General features: G+C 59.5%; 2 protein-coding genes across 4 annotated transcripts; one reads left to right on the top strand and one right to left on the bottom strand.

Moving 5' to 3' along the window:
* Window positions 1–97: 97 nt before the first annotated feature.
* Window positions 98–10,992, top strand: TK1 (thymidine kinase 1). 2 transcript variants are annotated; one of them, XM_047833707.1, is made up of 7 exons: window positions 127–308; window positions 425–456; window positions 1,836–1,946; window positions 4,584–4,677; window positions 9,469–9,558; window positions 9,937–10,056; window positions 10,156–10,987. In XM_047833707.1, the coding sequence occupies exons 1-7, from the start codon at window positions 243–245 to the stop codon at window positions 10,354–10,356; spliced, it is 714 nt and encodes a 237-aa protein (XP_047689663.1). In that variant the 5' UTR covers window positions 127–242; the 3' UTR covers window positions 10,357–10,987. The 2 variants fall into 2 exon arrangements, with proteins under 2 accessions (XP_047689661.1, XP_047689663.1); XM_047833705.1 differs by having other exon boundaries at window positions 98–308; window positions 9,937–10,992.
* A 1,168-nt stretch (window positions 10,993–12,160) lies between these two features.
* SYNGR2 (synaptogyrin 2) lies at window positions 12,161–16,066 on the bottom strand. 2 transcript variants are annotated; one of them, XM_047833709.1, is made up of 4 exons: window positions 15,907–16,062; window positions 13,848–14,085; window positions 13,329–13,468; window positions 12,161–13,240 (listed from the first exon to the last, which is right to left on the bottom strand). In XM_047833709.1, exons 1-4 carry the CDS (start codon window positions 16,003–16,005, stop codon window positions 13,043–13,045), a joined length of 675 nt encoding a protein of 224 aa, XP_047689665.1. In that variant the 5' UTR covers window positions 16,006–16,062; the 3' UTR covers window positions 12,161–13,042. The 2 variants fall into 2 exon arrangements, with proteins under 2 accessions (XP_047689665.1, XP_047689666.1); XM_047833710.1 differs by lacking the exon at window positions 13,329–13,468 and having other exon boundaries at window positions 15,907–16,066.
* Between the last annotated feature and the right edge of the window lie 1,442 nt (window positions 16,067–17,508).

Raw genomic sequence — 17,508 nt, 5'->3', positions numbered from 1 at the left:
GGGCGGGGCCTGCCGTCCCGGTGACGTCAGCCCGCCGGGTCCTCGGCGCTGCCCACTAGGGGCGGGCTGCGGTCAAACCTCCCGCCAGTCCGCGGCCGCGCGCTGATTGGCTCCCGGGCGCCGGGGCCGGCTCCCGATTGGCCAGCGCGCCGGGGATAAAGACGGGCGGCGCGGGAACCAGCTCCAGGCAGCTGGGCGGTGACACCTGAGGGTCCCTGAGCGGCGAGCTTCCTAGGGGCGCCATGAGCTGCATCAACCTGCCCACCGTGCTGCCCGGCTCCCCCAGCAAGACCCGGGGGCAGATCCAGGTACGGGGGGCAGGTCCCAGCACGCGGGGGCGAGGGCGGGGGCGGGGGCGGGGGCGGAGTCGTGGCCGGGGGTCCGTGTGCAGTGGACCCCGAAGTGACCCCGCTTTCTCTTCTAGGTGATTCTAGGACCCATGTTCTCGGGAAAAAGGTAATGGCCTCGCGGGGCCAGGGCGGGCCGGGACCACTTCCTCCTCCACCCCTCCCTCCCGAGGGTCTGTCCTCCCCTGGCGCCTCTTGCGGGCCTGTCCCCCCTCTCGGACAGCCCCCCATCGTGCAGTCCCCCTAGGTCAGCCGCCACCGGCCGACCGCGCTTTCCCGCTCAGGATGCTGCTCCGCCCTTGGATCCGGTCCTGGAGGAGGCTCTCCCTCCCAGCCCGCCCAGTTTAGGCCCTCCCATTAGGGTCCGAATACCACCCGCGCCTTCGCGCAGCTGGGTGCAGCTGCTGACGGTTTGGCCCCTCGCTAGAGCCCTCTCAGAAAGGGGCAGCCAGGTCTCCTAATTTTTTTTTTTTTAATTTTAAGTATTTAACATTTTTTAATGTTTATTTATTTTTGAGAGACAGGGAGAAAGAGCGTGAGTGGGGGAGGAACAGAGAGAGAGGGAGGCACAGAATCCCCAGCAGGCTCCAGGCTCCGAGCTGTCAGCACAGAGCCCCACGCAGGGGCTCCAACCCACAGACTGTGAGATCATGACCTGAGCCGAAGTCGGAGGCTTAACCGACTGAGCCGCCGAGGCGCCTGTAAAACTTTAAGTATTCTAAGTTTAAGTTTATTTCATTTATGTACTTATTTATTTAAAGAGAGAGAGACAGAGTGAGCATCAGCAGGGGAGGAGCAGAGAGAGAGAATCCCAACCAGGCTCCAGACTGTCATCGCAGGTCCCAATGCCGGGCTCCAACTCACCACCCAGGCGGCCATGACCTGAGCCGAAACTGAGGATTGGTGCCACCCAGGTGTCCCTAAAAATTTAACACTAAGGAGTCAGGCCAGGGGACCTTTGCTCCCCCGATGTGACAGGACCACTAGCTGACCTGGTGGGCTGGTGAGCCCCCTGAGTACCTCTCTCCGCCCTGGGGGACAGCTGCGGTGACGCTCAGGTGGGCTCTGGGATCCAGTGGCAAATCGCCATCTTTGGCACAAAAAGATTTTGTGACGTCAGTTCAGACTCTGTGAAGACCTCTGGAGTGAGGTCACTTTGGACTCCTCCCCTCTGCCTGTGGCCTTTGCACTTCTCTGCCTCCTCCCCCGGCCACCTGGGGGGTTATCCCTTGCCACCCCCCACGTGGAGAGCACGTCCTGCCCTGGCATGCCTTTATTATTCCTGGGCTCCCTAGGGACGTACAGTCTTGACGTCCCTCTCAGGTCTAGACTGAACTCTCAGAGCACCGGCCCTCTCTGTCCTCACTGGTCTTTCTGTCCAAAGGCGCGGGCGTCAGGCTGCAGACCCCTAGACGGTGGTGGGGAGCCCAGCTTGTGCTGATAGAGTCTTCTTTGCCCCCTCTTAACCACTGTGCTCTGCTCTTGCAGTACTGAGCTGATGAGACGGGTCCGTCGCTTCCAGATCGCCCAGTACAAGTGCTTGGTCATCAAGTACGCCAAAGACACTCGCTATAGCAGCAGCTTCTCCACGCACGACCGGTCAGTGTCTGCTCTCTTCTGTCCTCTCCTAACACCTCCTCTGGAAGCCGGGTGGAAACTCACGGGTGGGGGGTGGGGGCTCGTGCCGACCGTGCAACTCGGCAGACTTTGAGGGCTGCTTGGCAAGGGCTGTCAGGACTTGGCCTCTCACAGGATTCTAGCCCTGGGTTTCTTCACCAGGGGAGATTTTGCACCCCCTCCCCCCCTTCCCAGAGTCCATTTGGCGATGTCTGGGGACGTATTTATTTTTCACAACTGGAGCGGGCTAGGGGTGGCTGTTGGCGTCCCGTGGCTAGAGGCCAGAAATGCTGCTGAACATCCCACAATGCCCAGGGCGGCACCGCCCCCCCCCCCCCCAAAATGTTGATCCTGCCCCAATTATCAACAGTGCCGTGCCCGGGCTGAGGAACCCTGCTCTGGAGGTTACAACTATACGGTTGCAAACTGGTTTTGTTGGGCCTGCACGGGGCTTTTTATGTAACTTTTCAGTTGCCCTGCCCTGGGGCTGATTCCCTGTGGCCTTGTGGCTTTTGTGCATATCCCCTTCTATGTTTATCTGCCTGCACCTTGGGATCATTTCAGTCTGCAACCTGAGGGGGGGGGGGGAGGGTTACATTTAGTCTTACTCGGGCCTGTTCCTTGCTGCAGATTGGGGCCTGACACTTCTGAGCCTGGGACAGGTCTCTGCCCTTTGGACTTGTCCACCTGAGCTGAAGGCGGGGCTTGCAGCCTCAGAACCGCCTGATGTGTGGCTTCAGGGTGGGAGCATGGGGTTTTCTGAAGCCAGGCCGGTGGTGGGGTGGACAGTGCCCGGGGTTTGGAGTTAAGTGCCGGGATTTTCATGACCATTGCTTCCTGGCCGTGCTGTCTGATGTAGGCCACGTATGTCTTCCAGTTTGCTTCTTTCTCCCTGCCTTTTTTTAAAAATGTTTATTTATTTTTGAGAGAGAGAGAAAGACAGGGCACGAGTGGGGGAGGGGCAGAGGCGGGGGGGGGGGGGGGGACACAGAATCCGAAGCGGGCTCCAGGCTCCGAGCTGTCCGCACAGAGCCGAATGTGGGACTCGAACACATGAACTGTGAGATCACGACCGGAGCTGAAGTCGGACGCGTAACGGACTGAGCCACCCAGGTGCCCCTGCTTCTTCCTCCTTAAAACACGCACTGGGCAGGGGAATATCCAGGGAAGCCCGTGAAACCAGGAGGCAGTACTGTGCTGTGATGAGAAGTCCCTCAGATCAGGGTCACATCTGAGCTCTGCCTGTCTGAGCACAGGTGCTGTCTAAATGGGCTGCAGCGGCTGGGACTGAGCCCCTGGCAGGAGTGACAGTTCCACACACCCTGCCCTTGCCCGCCCTCTGGTCTTCTCTATTTGGGGATGAAAGGGGGAATTTAAAATGCAGGGAGGGGCGCCTGGGTGGCGCAGTCGGTTAAGCGTCCGACTTCAGCCAGGTCCCGATCTCGCGGTCCGTGGGTTCGAGCCCCGCGTCGGGCTCTGGGCTGATGGCTCGGAGCCCGGAGCCTGTTTCCGATTCTGTGTCTCCCTCTCTCTCTGCCCCTCGCCCGTTCATGCTCTGTCTCTCTCTGTCCCACAAATAAATAAACGTTGAAAAAAAAAAATTAAAATTAAAAAAATAAATAAATAAAATGCAGGGAATACCATTTCATGCTCTTCCCAGATCTTGGAGTAGAATGATAGCATGGTAATAACTAAGCAGTGGTTGTGTTTTATGTTTTTCTAAATACACCTACAAACTGCTGAGCTTTAGTTAAGTACCAGCAGGAAAAGTGAAGACAAAGGAAAACAACACTGCGGAAAACAGAGACCCTATTTAAGAGGACAGAGAAAGGCATTTCTCTTCAGAAAGGGCCCTGGGTGTGGGAGCAGGATGGGGTCCAATGCCCTGGAACATTCCCACATGTGACCTTTCACTTGCAAACCCTTCTGGATATGACTGTCCCCGCAGGGCATGCCAGGCAGCCGTGGGACCTTAGATATAAATCCTGGCTCTGCTGGTTAACAGCTCTGTGAGCTTGGAGAAACCCTTCAATCTTCCAGAAAAGCCAGATGGAGGGAACTCTAGAGAGCTGAAGGTTGGGGTTCCGGACTTATCTCTGCCAGGATACACAGGGCTCCGAGTCTGGTGCTAATGTTTGGCCCAGGGCCACGTTGGACTTCCCTGGGCACTTTTGCCTTTCATGGGCCCCTTCCGCCATAAAAAGAAAGAAGTAAAAAATTCTAGTTTGTGACTGCATTGATCTAAAGACATCTGTAATGCAGGCTGAGTTATAGTTACTTATTCCTTTTCTCATTTTTAAAACAAATTAAAGCCTTTCCTCTGCCCCGGCCCACTAAACCAAAGTGGGGAGGAGCTTTTGAGTCTCAGTAAAGCTTTGTATCGCGCGTTGCTAATTTCTAGTCCAAAGCATCCAGTGAAATAGCTTGTGTTGAATAACTGGTTTTCTGAGCATGGGCCTTTATTCTCCCCAGATGCCCTCCCACAGGCGCTAACTTCACGCTCCAGCCAAACAGTGCCGCGTGATTTGCGGGTAGGGCGGTCACGAGAGCTGTTCCCCGGCCCCTGCGTTCAGGCCCCCACTCCCTTGCCTTGCTCACGCCCTGGCTTTCTCTCCCCAGAAACACCATGGAGGCACTGCCAGCCTGCCTGCTCCGGGATGTGGCCCAGGAGGCCCTAGGTGTGGCTGTCATAGGCATCGATGAAGGGCAGTTTGTAAGTTGGTTTGTCCTGGCATTCTGCCTACAGACTCCCTATCTGTCCCCCCCTTGTCCTCTGCTGGCTTGGAAGGTATTCGTTCTATTTCTGATCTTTTTTTTTTCTTTTTCAGTTTTTTTTTTTTAATGTTTGCCTGGTTTTTTTTCATTTTTTTATTACGTTTCTTTATTTTTGAGAGGCAGAGAGAGAGTGTGTGAACGGGGGAGGGGTAGAGAGAGAGAGGGAGACACAGAATCCAAAGTAGGCTCCAGGCTCTGAGCTTGTCAGCACAGAGCACGATGTGGGGCTCGAACTCACGAACCGTGAGATCATGACCTGAGCCGAAGTCCAATGCTCAACCAACTGAGCCACCCAGGCGCCCCAATGTTTGCTTATTTTTGAGAGAGAGCGAGACAGAACACGAGTGGGGGAAGGGCAGAGAGAGAGAGAGGCAGAGAATCCCAAGCGGACTCCAGGCTCTGAGCCGTCAGCACCGAGCCTGACACGGGGCTCGAACTCACAAACTGTGAGATCACGACCTGAGCCGAAGTCCGACGCCCAACTGACTGAGCCACCAGGCGCCCCTCAAAGACTCTATTCGTTTCTGGGATTTCTGGTTAGTTCTCTTTGTGTAGCTCCTGCTCTAATTCACACATCTTCATTTTTGTTTGCGAATTTACCGTTTTTTGTTTGTGTGGCGGCTGCTGTCCCTTTCCTTGTCTTTCCGAGAATCTTGTGTTAAAGGCTTTTCCGGCTCACTCTTTCCCTTTCTTTTTAAAAAATTTTTTTTTCAACGTTTTTATTTATTTTTGGGACAGAGAGAGACAGAGCATGAACGGGGGAGGGGCGGAGAGAGAGGGAGACACAGAATCGGAAACAGGCTCCAGGCTCTGAGCCATCAGCCCAGAGCCCGACGCGGGACTCGAACTCACGGACCGCGAGATCGTGACCTGGCCGAAGTCGGACGCTTAACCGACTGCACCACCCAGGCGCCCCCACTCTTTCCCTTTCTTCCGGAGTGCACTCTCTGGATGAGCCTGCAGGTTGTCTTTCGTAGTCTTGGCGTCTTTCGTCTTTCGTGTGCTTTGGGAGTTTTTGTTTCCGCGAGTTCATCTGGAATGAATGAAACTGTAACTCTCTCCCCACAGGGCTCACTTCAGCCCTCCGGAGAGTTCTGAGTGCGTCTGTCTCCACCCAGGGCACTCGTGAGGGTGACGTGAGCTGCTGTAACAATCAGGCCCCAAATCTCAGCAGCCGAGTAACATAGAACTTTATCGCGAGTCAGTGATGGGGAGGTCTGCCGACACGGCTTCTATAATTTCCCTGGGTGGGCGCGTCCTGACACAGGAATTGGGCGAAGGTGGAGGGTCCCCTGTACTGCCTATTTATTCTACCTCTGTGCCCTGAAATTCTTCTGTGTGTGTGTTTGGTGAGTGGGTACTGATTGTTGCAGGGAGAACCCACAGCGTGGGAACCAGGGACCTCTCACAGAGGGAGCCGGAGAGGGCTTGTGGGCGATCATTTTGGGGAGGCTTCTAAGAGGCTGGCCTGGCTCTCGATTCTGTGCCCTCGGGAAGGGAGTAGCTGACCGGCCTCCTCAACCTTCCCCCTAGGGAGGAGGGGGGACCAGGAGGCGGAGGCCGAGTCGGTAAAGCAGCAGTGGTCACTCCTCCTGGGCAGGAAGGGGGAACGTGTGGTCCTCCGTAGCCTGGACAGTGTTCACGTCTGTCTCTGTGCTCAGACAGGATTACGGAGGGTCTTGGTTTCATCTTGACCCATCCCAGTTGAGGAGTGGCCTTGCTGGATGCGAATGTTCCGTGAAATGAATTTCGCTCTACGTGGTACCACCGGGGCCTAGCTGCCAACGCCAGGCCAGCTGCTGCTGTGGGGGCTGCTCTTCTCTTTTTGCAGCCCAGAAAAGCAAACAAAAACTCATTACGTGTTGGTCTGCATCCATCTAGTCTTTCTAGATGTGTATTTTTAAATAGCGCGAGCTCCATCGGGTGTTGGATGTACGCGACAGATCGCGGGAATCTCCCGAAGCCAAGACGACCCTGTATTTAGCTAACTTGATGATAAATTATTCGTAAATAATAAATAAATAAATAGAGTGGGCTTCTATCGCATGGTTGACCATTTACCCATGTCAGCAAATGTGCAATATTCATTCATTCATTCATTCATTCATTCCTAAGTATTTTCTGGGCTTGTGCCCCATGCCAGCAGTGTTCTTGGTGTTGGGGGGGGGTACAGCCAGAGTCTCCCCCCTTGAGCATCCTTTCTAGTCCCTAGTCTAGTCTCTCCTTTCTAGGGAGAGAACGATGTCCTAGGTCAGGTGGGGACAACTGGACAGACGGGCAATGTGAAGGGGACAGAGCTACGGTGAGGTGGTCAGAAAGGGGTCTGAGGGAGAGCCAGGGAGTGAGCTGCTGGCCGGCTGGGTGTGTCCAGGGGCAGGATGGAGGCAGGTGGCTCTGGGCAGGCTAGGGGAGAAGACTCGGGAATTAGCCTGGGCAGAGCCCGCCAAAGGGCGGCCCCGCTGACGGAGAGCGGATGACAGGACAGTGTGACCACTGGGCCTCTGCAGAAATCCCCAGGAGAGAGGGGAGGAGTAAGGGGCAGGTGGCAGAGCTTGCACGCATGTGCGCACACGCACACACGCACACACGCGAACACACACCCCAGTGAAAGTTTGTCTCATCGCTGCTGTCTGATGTCTGTGTCCATGTTTACGGGCTACTTGTATTTATTTCTCCTTTTTCCAATGGCCTTTGAAGGGCTTCCACTCATTTTCCTCCTGGTTTCTCCCTTCTCCAGTGGACCTGAAGTGGCCGATGCCACTTTGTCACACGGTCTGCTTCTTTCTTCCCTGTTTATGTGCCCCGGAGATCTGTCTGTGGCATTCCGTTTCATGTTTTACCACTCACGGCCAAACGTTTTGCTTTGTCACGTCCTTTATCCCTGGCTTCTGTGGCCTCTGCCCCTTCCAGGCCGGCCTGTCTGCCAGGAAGCAGAGGCCTGGGCTGGGGCAGGGCCAGGGGTCATTGGGCTGCACATCTCGAGCCAGCCGGCTCTTGGCAGGAAGACAGCAGCGGTGAAAATCCACTCGTAGGCTTCCTAATCTCTTCTTTGGGTTCTTTCCCCTTCATGAGACCTCGTTTGGGAAGTGGCTCATTGCAGGTCGCCCGGAGGTGTAGAACGGGCCGCTGGACTCGGGTGGGCAAACTCGTCCCCAGCAAGAAACCTCCCGGTACTTTCCTCCGTGGGTCTCGTGATTATTTTTGTCCACCAAGAAAACCTGAAATTTACTAAGTACTTTGCGGTTCTGTGTTAAAGTATGGTTCTTTTGAGGTTGTTTATTTTGAGAGAGAGAGAGATAGCACGGGTGGGAGAGGAACAGAGAGAGAGAGAGAGAGGATCCTAAGCGTGTTCCACCTTTCCAGCTTGGAGCCCGATGTGGGGCTCGAACTCACGAGACGGGGAGATCATGACCTGAGCCAAAACCACGGGTCCGATGCTCCATAGACTGAGCCCCCCAGGCACCCCGAGGTTCTACTTTAAGTGTAACTGTAATATTTTCCTAGGGCTGCCCTAACAGGTACCACAGACCAGGCAGCTCAAACAGCAGGAATTGATTTTCCCAATTCTGGAGGCCCAAAACCCGACATCAGGGTGTGGGCAGGCTCCTTTCCCTCTCTGGGCCCTGAGGGGAAGGGTGTGCCCGGCCTCTCTCCTTGGAAATGTATGGAGACCGTTTGCTTTGCGACAACTTAGGGAGGGAGGCGTTTACTGGCTGAGAGCTCCTTGCAGGCTGGGAGCTGCATTTCTGTCACCTGTGACGGAGTGGGGACACGTGCGTGACGGTGCAGGAGTCGTGGGTGTTTCTGTAGCTCGGGACTGGCCAGCCCCACAGAGGGGAGTCACGTCTGGCTTCTTCGGCCGAATCGTACTTGAATTGCTCGTGATTTTTCTAGCCACCTTCACGGGACCTGTCTTGCCAACTGTCCAGGTCTCGGTAACCTTGCACCTCGATAAATGCGCCAAGTCAGGCCTGATGGCTTGGAGAGAGACCCTGCTGCCCAAAGACAAGCACGTGCGCGTTCTCACAACCCGAAGACCAATCCAGATAGACTAACACAATCAGCCGAAGGCAGTGGGATTGACCGGGGACAGCTCGCCCGAGCATCTGCGGAAGTTGCGACCTCACCCTGGGCCACTTAAAATCACAGTTGATTTACCAAGTACACGCGGGGCCCGCTGTGGCGTCCTGCTCCGTAAATGGCCAGTGGAACCCCGACCCCCTCTCGAGGCATCAGATGGCACATTATTCCCTATTATGAGTGCCTTCGATCCTTAAACAACACCGAGGGCGGTCCTTGCCATTTCTAAGGTTCAGAAACGTGAAGTCCTTGCCAAGGTCACCAAGCACACGCGTCCCACCAGAGCGGGGTTCAAGGCAGGCAGCCCTCTGGCCTGAGCTTTTGGCCACCGCGGTTTTAGACCGCCTCCGGGCGGGGCCACATCACCTGGCGACAGGTCCGTGGTGCTGTGCTGGGGCCTGGAGCTGATCTATTCTGTCCCTATTCTGTCCCGGTGGCCGGTAAGGCGGCATGGGTGGTTGTGGGTGCACATGGCTGTGTGCAGTGGGGCAACCACAGGAACACCCGTCTCCCTGTCGGGGCACTGGCGGGAGCGTTGGGGTCGCCCTGTTCTCATGCTCTACGCTGACCGGTGGCAGTGTCTCTCCGTGGCTGCTGCAAGCTGCTCGGGGTGGAAACCCACTGTTGTCCCCCCTCCACTCCCTCCCAGTTCCCAGACATCGTGGAGTTCAGCGAGACTATGGCCAACGCCGGGAAGACCGTGATTGTGGCTGCACTGGATGGGACCTTCCAGAGGAAGGTGAGTCGTCTGATCCAGGTCTTGGGAAGGGGTCTGGAGGGAGAAGGGGGCCCGGGGAGGAGCAGGGACAGCCCAGCTAGCCTTTGCTCTCAGCGCGGTCCCACCTGGATGACTGGGGCTGAGCCCTTGGGGGGCACTCTGAGCGGCTCAGGCTGAGCCGGGCACTCAGGTGAGCGGGACCCAGGCCCCCCGGGGTTTGCCTGGGAGCGAGTCCATCCCAGTCTGGGTGCTGGGGGTGTTGCAGGGGACGGCACTCTGGGGAAAGCAAGGTCAAGGCAAAGTGCCCCTGTGTCCGTGCTTGTGAGTCAAGGGGTCGCAAGGAAAGACCCGCCTGGCGAGGTGGATGCGCCCAGAGGCTGTCTCTCCCCCGGAACGTAGGCCTTCGGGACCATCCTGAACCTGGTGCCCCTGGCGGAGAGTGTTGTGAAGCTGACGGCGGTGTGCATGGAGTGCTTCCGCGAAGCCGCCTATACCAAGAGGCTGGGCGCGGAGAAGGAGGTAGCCGCCACCTGCCTTCTCCAGGGGTGGAGGGGGGAGGGTGGCCCGGAGGCGCCCCGCCCCATCTCAGCCCACGGCTCTTTGCATCCCCGCGGCCAGGTCGAGGTGATCGGGGGCGCAGACAAATACCACTCGGTGTGCCGCCTGTGCTACTTCAAGAAGGCCTCGGGTCTGCCCGCCGGGCCGGACGGCAAGGAGAATAAGGAGAACTGCCCGCTGCTGGGGAAGCCAGGAGAGGCCTCGGGGGCCCGCAAGCTGTTTGCTCCGCATCAGATCCTGCAGTGCAGCTCGGCCAACTGAGGTGTGGGCGCCTGGGGAGCGCCCGCTCCCTTCCCGCTGCCGCCCCCTGGCGGATGCTTGCAGGACTGCCCCCGCCCTCGTGCGGCGCAGCCTTTCCAGAAGAGGAAGTGGAGGGGGGTGGGGTGCGGGGACGGAACTTTTCGGCGGCGGTGCGCTTTCCCCGGGCTGGTGGTCTGCACGTTCCGTTTCCCCTTTCCTGCCCGCCGGCGCTTTCTTGGTTCCCTTCCCCGCTGCGGATCCACTCCTGAGCTCAGGGTCTGGCCACCCACCGCGGACACCCGCCCCCTCCTCCCGTGGGGTGAGGGGCCGAGCCACAGACTGGCGACACTACCGCTGGCCGCTTCTTCCCCCTTGTGGCTTTCACTGTTGAGTTTCTGTTCTCGCTGGGAAGTCCGTTCCCCAGTTGCTCCGGCTCAGCACAGTGTCATCCCACGCAAAAATTTCTGTTGGCCTGGAAAGGGCTCCTGGTCCCTCGGGGTGGCTGGACTTGTGCCTTCTGGCTTCCCTTTGGGCTAAAAGCTCTTCCCTCTCTCTGGTGGTCATTTTCTCCAGAATTACAGCTTCTCTCACATGGGGGACACTTACCCTAGTAGGGCCCAGATCCCAGGGGCTTATCTTTTAAGGGGGGGGGGGGGTAGGGGCAGAGGTAGCTGGGGACAGGGTCTCTGATTCTGTTGTGTGTGAAATTAATAACTAATATTAAAATTTACTGGTTGGTGGGAGCACATGTGTCTTTAACAGCCTGGGATGCCCTGGGTCTCCCTGTCTGATGGGACCATGGGTGGGGATTTCTTTCCAGATCTTTTTTAGCACTACCTGCTGGTCTCTTAGCCACAACACTTTAACTGAGAAGCGCCGCGAAGCGCGTCCCAAGAGGCACATTTGCTTGCTCTCCTGTCTGGACAGGTTTAGGACAAAATGGGTGGACGGAGGAGGCTGGGGCCCCGGGACGGAAAGACAAGGCTATACTCGGGGCTGCCCGCTGGGGCTGTGGGGTCAGGTTTTGTTTGTGAAACAGACACTTGATAGTTCAGGAGCCCAGAAGACTAGCTCAGCTGTAGCTTGTAACATGGGCCGTCAGTGGCTTGCGTGGAGGCCAGAACCTTCTGGGGTTGGGTGTACCCACCAGTGGAGATGGGATGGGGGTTCTGGGGTGGCCTCCTCGCCCTGGCTTGCCTCTCCCCTTTGCTCTATTCCGGCTTGCTAGTGACTGGTCTCGAATTACAGTGAGGCATTTGCAGAACCCTATGAGTGTCTACTCGATTTTGAAACTAACAGGCCCACTTTTGACAGTTCTTGCTGTCTCTGCTCCAAAAGGGAAGTGAGGTGCTTCAGGGGCCCTGGCCCTTCCTGCTAGAGATGGGCTCACTCCCTCAGGGTGGGCCATCCCGGGACGGGCTCCAGACGTGCGGACCCCTGTCTGCTAGAAGTGGAGGCCTCTGGGCCCTGCCGGATCACTCCGCGCTCTGCTAAGAGGGTTGGGAAGGAAAGGGTTACCGCGCAGGGTCCGCTCCCAGGGGCCCCCACCCCAACTCCAGCAAGGGCACAGCAGGGCCCTGGCAAGGCAGTCCAGAAAGACTGTCTTGTTTACAAGCTGAGCACAGTTGCTATTTTAAGATGCTGTTGGACGGCAGTGTGAGGAATGAGACCCCAGACAAGTGCGTGCGCGCGCTGGGCGTGCTGGAGGGGCACACTGCCGTGACTTCAAAATGCAAGTTCATAAAGCAGCCCCCTCCCAGGGTGCACCCCAGAGTGGAATCTCTCTCCAACCCCTGGGCTGAGGCCCAACTGATGACCCTGGAGATTATGAACGAGAAAAACATTTATTCCGTCTTCAAATCAGTCTAACAGAACCAAGGGTCTGCATCTTACCCCCAAGGCTTTTTAATACATTCAGAACAGCCCAGGGGCTGTGGACACACCCCACACCTCACAGTGGCAGAGTATTTACATAAAGCTGGGTGTTTTCCGGCAGGCAAAGCCCCTCCCGGTTGCCAAGGGCTGGGAGCAAGGCGGAGGGAATGCCTCCCGGTGCCCCCTGGGGTGGGCATCCAGCGCCACGGCTGGCAGGCCGGCAGGCCGGCAGGCAGGCAGGCAGTCCGGAGGCACTGGCATGGGGCAATGACCCTAGATCCAAGAGCAAGCAGATGCTACAGCAGTGAGCACGGGGCTGCTGGCTCCCAGGGCAGGCAGGGGGCTGGGGACACAGCAGCGCCAGGAGGTGGGGAACAAACCTGAGTGAGCAGGAAAGGGGGCCCTGGCCCCACAGTCTCCTCTTTGGCACAGAACCCGAGTAACTGTGGCCACCAGGGCCCAGGTCCTGGACCTGGGCCCGGCTCCTTTGGGCTGGGGAGAAGCTAAGGCACTTGTCAAAGCAGCGTGTCGGGCACTTCTAGCTATTCCAACTGGGGTTGGGGATCATTAAAAGCAATGACAAAACACATCTGGCTAAAAACCCTTTTCTAAAAAATGCCCTTGAGGAGTCGGTGGGCGAAGCCCTTGCTAGAGGGAGCCCGGCAGCCAGGGCAGGGGAAGCGGGGGCTCTCCAGGCCGTGCGCGGCTCCGACGGGCACCCGGCAGGGTGAGGGGGCCGCAGCTCCAGGAGGCGAAGCTCACGGGAGGAGTCCAGCATAGAGCGAAGGCCCCCGAGCGCCCTCTCTGCTCCCCTGACCGTTCCGGCCGCAGCTCAGTACACAGGGGGCGGCTGGTAGCCCTCCGTGGTCTCAGCGTTCTGGGTGAAGGGCGGTTGTTGGTAGTTGTCCACAGACGCACCAGGGTAGGAGGCGTAGGCGGTGCCGGGGTCTGGAGTGGGGTCCACGTAGTTCTGGATGAAGTCGTCCACGCCGGCCTTGTAGCGCTGGTAGGCCAGGGAGGCCAGCACGCCCTGCAGGGAGCCCCGAGGTTTGGGTTCCTCAGCCTTCCGCCACCCTTCTCCAAAGACACTGCACCCCTGCCCGCCCCGGCCCACCTACCCAGGAGAAGATGGAGAAGAAGCTGAAGGTGATGGCTGCCCGGGCCGAGTCGGCCCCCACTAGCACGTCTTCCGCCTTGGTGGCCACCCACTGGTTGGTGAGGAAGCAGAAACCAACGAACCACAGGAAAGTCCAGAAAGCTGGGAAGAAGGCCAGAAGGGCAAGGTCACTTCCACGGAGGCAGGGGCGGTCTGGGGACCCAGGAGGGGCCCCCTGTGGGGGCGGCGATGGCGAGGCCCTGTGGCAGGGATCTCCCAGAAGCCTCCAGGAGTGTGAAGGGCACTGATGCGGAAGCCAGGGTGGCGACCTGGGTGCCTGGCTCGAAGGTCCCGTGACTGTCACTCAACGCCGGTGGGCTTAAGCAGACTCACAGAAATCCCTGTGTGCAAGCCTGTCTGCTTGGGTAGGGGCTGCCCTCGGTTCCCCCTGAGGCTGCCGAGGCCCTGCCATCCCAGAACCCTCTTAGGAACACTCCTATTCACCTCCCCCAAGTCAACTGGGGGTCCCGCTGGAAGGTACCTGAGAAGAGCAGGTCGCTGATGACCAGGTATTTGCGGTCAGTGGCGTTGCTGATCTGGGGGAAATAGGCATCAACCACTAGGAAGGCGGCCGAGGCCAGGAAGGCTAGCACCCCAATGGCGCTGCCGTAGCCGCACGCGTCCTCGTTGTGGTTGAAAACGCAGTATTTCTGTTTGGACTGGTGGGTGTTGCTGTAGCCCTCGCCGAAAATGCACGAGAACACGATCAACGCAAAGACCTGAGGGGACAGGTGGGGAAGGGCTGAGCGGTCGCCAGACAAGCCCCACAGCGGGCACACGTGAGAGGGACCCTGGGCTCCCCCACTGCAGCTGTTCCCCTTTGGGACGGCAGGCACCAGGGCCCCCTCTGAACTTGGGGACTGAGCTCGTAAGCAAGTTGCTTCTGGCTGGTGCACAGTCCCCACTTCTCCGTGCTCCCGGGCCACCTGCAGGTGCCAGCACAGTCGCCATCACCGGGGGCACGGCGGGAGATTCTTGGACCAGGGAGGGGCTGGTGGGGAACGGACGGGGATCTCCTGGGAGGGAGATCCCCACCCCGGCTGCCTGCCGGGAAGGGCCATCGTGGTTCCGTAGGAGATGGGCCACAAAGTTACAGAAACCCAGGCCTGGAGTCACCCCCAGATCACCTTCTGCTTGAATCACCTCTGCAGAGCCCAACCTCTGCCCCAAAACCTGGGTGATGAAAGACCCCCCCCCCCCACCACCTCTCAGGAAAGCCGCGCCAGTGTGCCCTGAGCTGGAACCCGTGTCCCCAGACTCCCACTTCTCGGAGCCCCCTCCCACTCTTTCCTGCTCCAGGCTGCTCCCCCCACCCCACCCCCACCCCAGTTTGGCCAGCTTTCTTCCTACAAGGACTCCTGGCCTCTTTGACATCCTGACCCTCCCCTCTGAGGGCCCCCCAGGCTAGTCTGACTGGCAGGCCTGTGGATACAGTTCTGCACTCAGAACCCTGGAGGTCCTGGGCCGGGGTGGAAGGGGGTTCACCAGCCAGAACTCTGGGAGGGGCTCTAGGCCCTTGGGAACAGCCTCATGTGGCCTCCTCTCCTCCCCAGACGTCAAGGCCGCCACCCATCCCCACCCCATGTGAGCAGATGCGGGACGGTCTGGACACCTGGCTCCCACTAGGACAGGCACAGGCCTCTCCCTTGCCCTGCCCGGACAAGGCCCTCTGAATAGACTCTGGAGCTGGCAGTCACAAGCCCCACCCCCAGCTGGGGATGAAGCCGGAACTCCCCGATGCTGGGAGCAGTGTGCCAGCCCCGACTCCTGGCACAGCTGTCCCGACACACGGGGCATCTGCTCCTTGGATCAGACCCCACGGTCAGGCAGGGAGGGGGCATGGGTGCCACCAGGGCACCTCAGAAGGCTCCAGTCCCAGGCAGGCATGGTGAGGGCACTTGGGAGTCCCAGCCCTCTGCCTGCCCACACTAACACCTTGTCCAGCTCCAGGCGCTGGTTGTCCAAAATCCTGTGCCCCGCCCCCCTCCAACGCTCTTACCCCCAGTAATCTGGTGCTGGAGGGATCCCCTACCCTCCCTGGGAAGGGTACATCCTGGGGTCACCTGATCTTGGGTGGGGAAGCAAACACGTGACTTGCTCCGCGAGTGGAGGGGAGACCCCATTACCCAACGTGGCTTGGGAAAGCCCCTTCCGGATGAATTCCCCCAGCAGAGAGTCCCAGCACGGCGGCCACCTGTCCTGGAGCTGCCCCAAGCTCCTCCCACCGCCAGCAGGGCGACAGGCCTGCTCCCCCGCGGCGCCTCCGGGCCACCCCGCGCCCGGGCCCGGCCGGTGGGGGGCAGTGGGGACCAGGGGAAGCCGGGGAAAGCTGCGGCGCGCGAGTGGCGGCCGGCGGGGCCCGGAGGATGGAGGGCGGCGGGGCCCGGGCCCCCTCGCCGGCCCCACGCGCGCCACCCGCACCCCTCCCCCGGGCCTCGGCCGCCGCCACCTGTCGCGCTCGCAGGCTCGCGGCACCCCCTCCCCCGCCCGGTCCCCGGCGGCGGAGTCCGGTTCCCCCGCCCGGCTCCCCACCCGCTCACCATGCACACGGCGCGCGCCACCACCTGCGGCTGCGTCAGGAAGCGCCACAGGTCGAAGGAGCCGCCTGCCTTGGCCGCGCCGTAGGCCCCGCTCTCCATGTCGCCTCCGCCGCCGCCGCCGCCGTAGCCGCTGCCGCCAGCCTAGGACCCTGCCACCACCCCGCCCCGCCCCGCCCCGGCCCCGCCCCCAGGGGCGTGGCCAGCGCGGCCCCAGGGACCGAGAGCAAAATGCGGTCCGCAGCCAGCGGCGAGCAGAGCGGCCCGGACGCTCCGACGGCTGGGCCTGCCTGCGTTCTGGCGGCCGACAAACGTCCAGCCCACGTCGTGGCGGGGGCCGCGTCCCCCTGCCCCCAGCAAGGGGCCAGAGAGTCCCCAGGAAGAGAGGGACGCCAGGAGGGCCCGCCCCTCTGCCCCACCCACACTTTGCCGCCTGCCCTCCCGCCTTCTCCAGGAAGCCCAGCAGATAGATGCCTGTCTGGGCCTCACCCGCCCAGGACCCAGGCTCAGAAGCACCCCCTCTTTTCTCCCCATTCCATCCCAAACCCCAGCCCATAGCCTGGACGCCCTCCTCGACTGGCCCGTCGCTCTTTGCTCCCGTCTGGAGCTAAGCCTGGGGGTGGTGTCGAGGACCCTCTCCGCAAATTTTCCCGGGCTGAGCCAGGCCCCAGGGGTGTGTGACTTCAGACTTCCATGCCCAAGATGGTATGCAGACAGAAACAAAGTTTCCAGGGTGACAGGCAGAGGGCAGAGTTTAACCCAGCCCTCCCCCCCCCCACCCCAACATCTTTAGAGCATCTGAACAGAGAAGGTTGATGGGGTGGGGTGGGGGTGCACTCCCTAGGGGCCACGGACTGACCGGAAGGGAAAAATGCCAGACAGTTTTTGCTAGTTGCGGGTAAGGATTAATGAGTGGGTGCTGGGGGGGGGGGGGGGGGCGGTGCTCAGAATCCTCCCAGGTGAGCCGCACAGTGACAGGCTGACTAGGCCACCAGGAGATGGGGTGCCACACCAGGGAAGAGGGGAGCAGGGGTGGGGGAGGAGGAGGGGACGCTGAGTGGGTTGTTGCAGCTGGGCCTTTTCACAGTCTACCCCACCCTCTCCCCAGACCTGCAGGGACGGTGAGGACAGGGGCCACACAGAGGTCCCCCCACTTCCTATGGACCTCCCCTGCCATCACAGGCCCTTCTATTCATTCCATCCCCGTCCTGAAATTGTCACACTAACACCATGTGTGCTCGTGGAAGAACACCAGCCTTCAAGAATCAGGGCCGGCAGGGATTTCCTTCATTCAAATGGCGAGTCCTTCCGTAGGGGACAGACAGCCGGGGCCCTCTTGAGGGGACTCTGCCGAGCCCGCATCGTCTGGCCACAGCCTTGATGATAAAGGAGTTAAGATTCCAGGTTAGGCAAGCACACCTCTCAGCCACCCCTCCCAAGGCCTCCAGGAATTTTATGGTGCCAAGCGCATCAGTGCCCTGGGCAGGAGAAGGGGTATAAGGCTGAGTCACTCCACTAAATGAAGGGGGGCACTGAATCACCAAGAGGGCAAGCGTCGGCTCCTGGTCACGTGGCGAGGGAGAGCCTGGTCTCCGTATCCCATTT

This window comes from Prionailurus viverrinus, chromosome E1 (assembly GCF_022837055.1).
Source record: "Prionailurus viverrinus isolate Anna chromosome E1, UM_Priviv_1.0, whole genome shotgun sequence".
Lineage (NCBI taxonomy): Eukaryota > Metazoa > Chordata > Mammalia > Carnivora > Felidae > Prionailurus > Prionailurus viverrinus.
The sequence above is the reverse complement of the archived record's forward strand: the minus strand, read 5'-3'. Positions and strand labels throughout refer to the sequence as shown.

What these genes read in the sequence shown, in the direction of transcription:
- TK1 (XM_047833705.1), top strand. Translation starts at nt 243, where the DNA reads ATGAGCTGCATCAACCTGCCCACCGTGCTGCCCGGCTCCCCCAGCAAG. An exon ending in AGACCCGGGGGCAGATCCAG is followed by an intron (nt 309 to 424) that starts GTACGGGGGGCA and finishes TTTCTCTTCTAG; the next exon opens with GTGATTCTAGGACCCATGTT. An exon ending in GCATCGATGAAGGGCAGTTT is followed by an intron (nt 4,678 to 9,468) that starts GTAAGTTGGTTT and finishes ACTCCCTCCCAG; the next exon opens with TTCCCAGACATCGTGGAGTT.
- SYNGR2 (XM_047833709.1), bottom strand. Translation starts at nt 16,005, where the DNA reads ATGGAGAGCGGGGCCTACGGCGCGGCCAAGGCAGGCGGCTCCTTCGAC. An exon ending in CAGCGACCTGCTCTTCTCAG is followed by an intron (nt 13,469 to 13,847) that starts GTACCTTCCAGC and finishes CCTTCTTCCCAG; the next exon opens with CTTTCTGGACTTTCCTGTGG. An exon ending in TCTTCTCCATCTTCTCCTGG is followed by an intron (nt 13,241 to 13,328) that starts GTAGGTGGGCCG and finishes GGCTCCCTGCAG; the next exon opens with GGCGTGCTGGCCTCCCTGGC.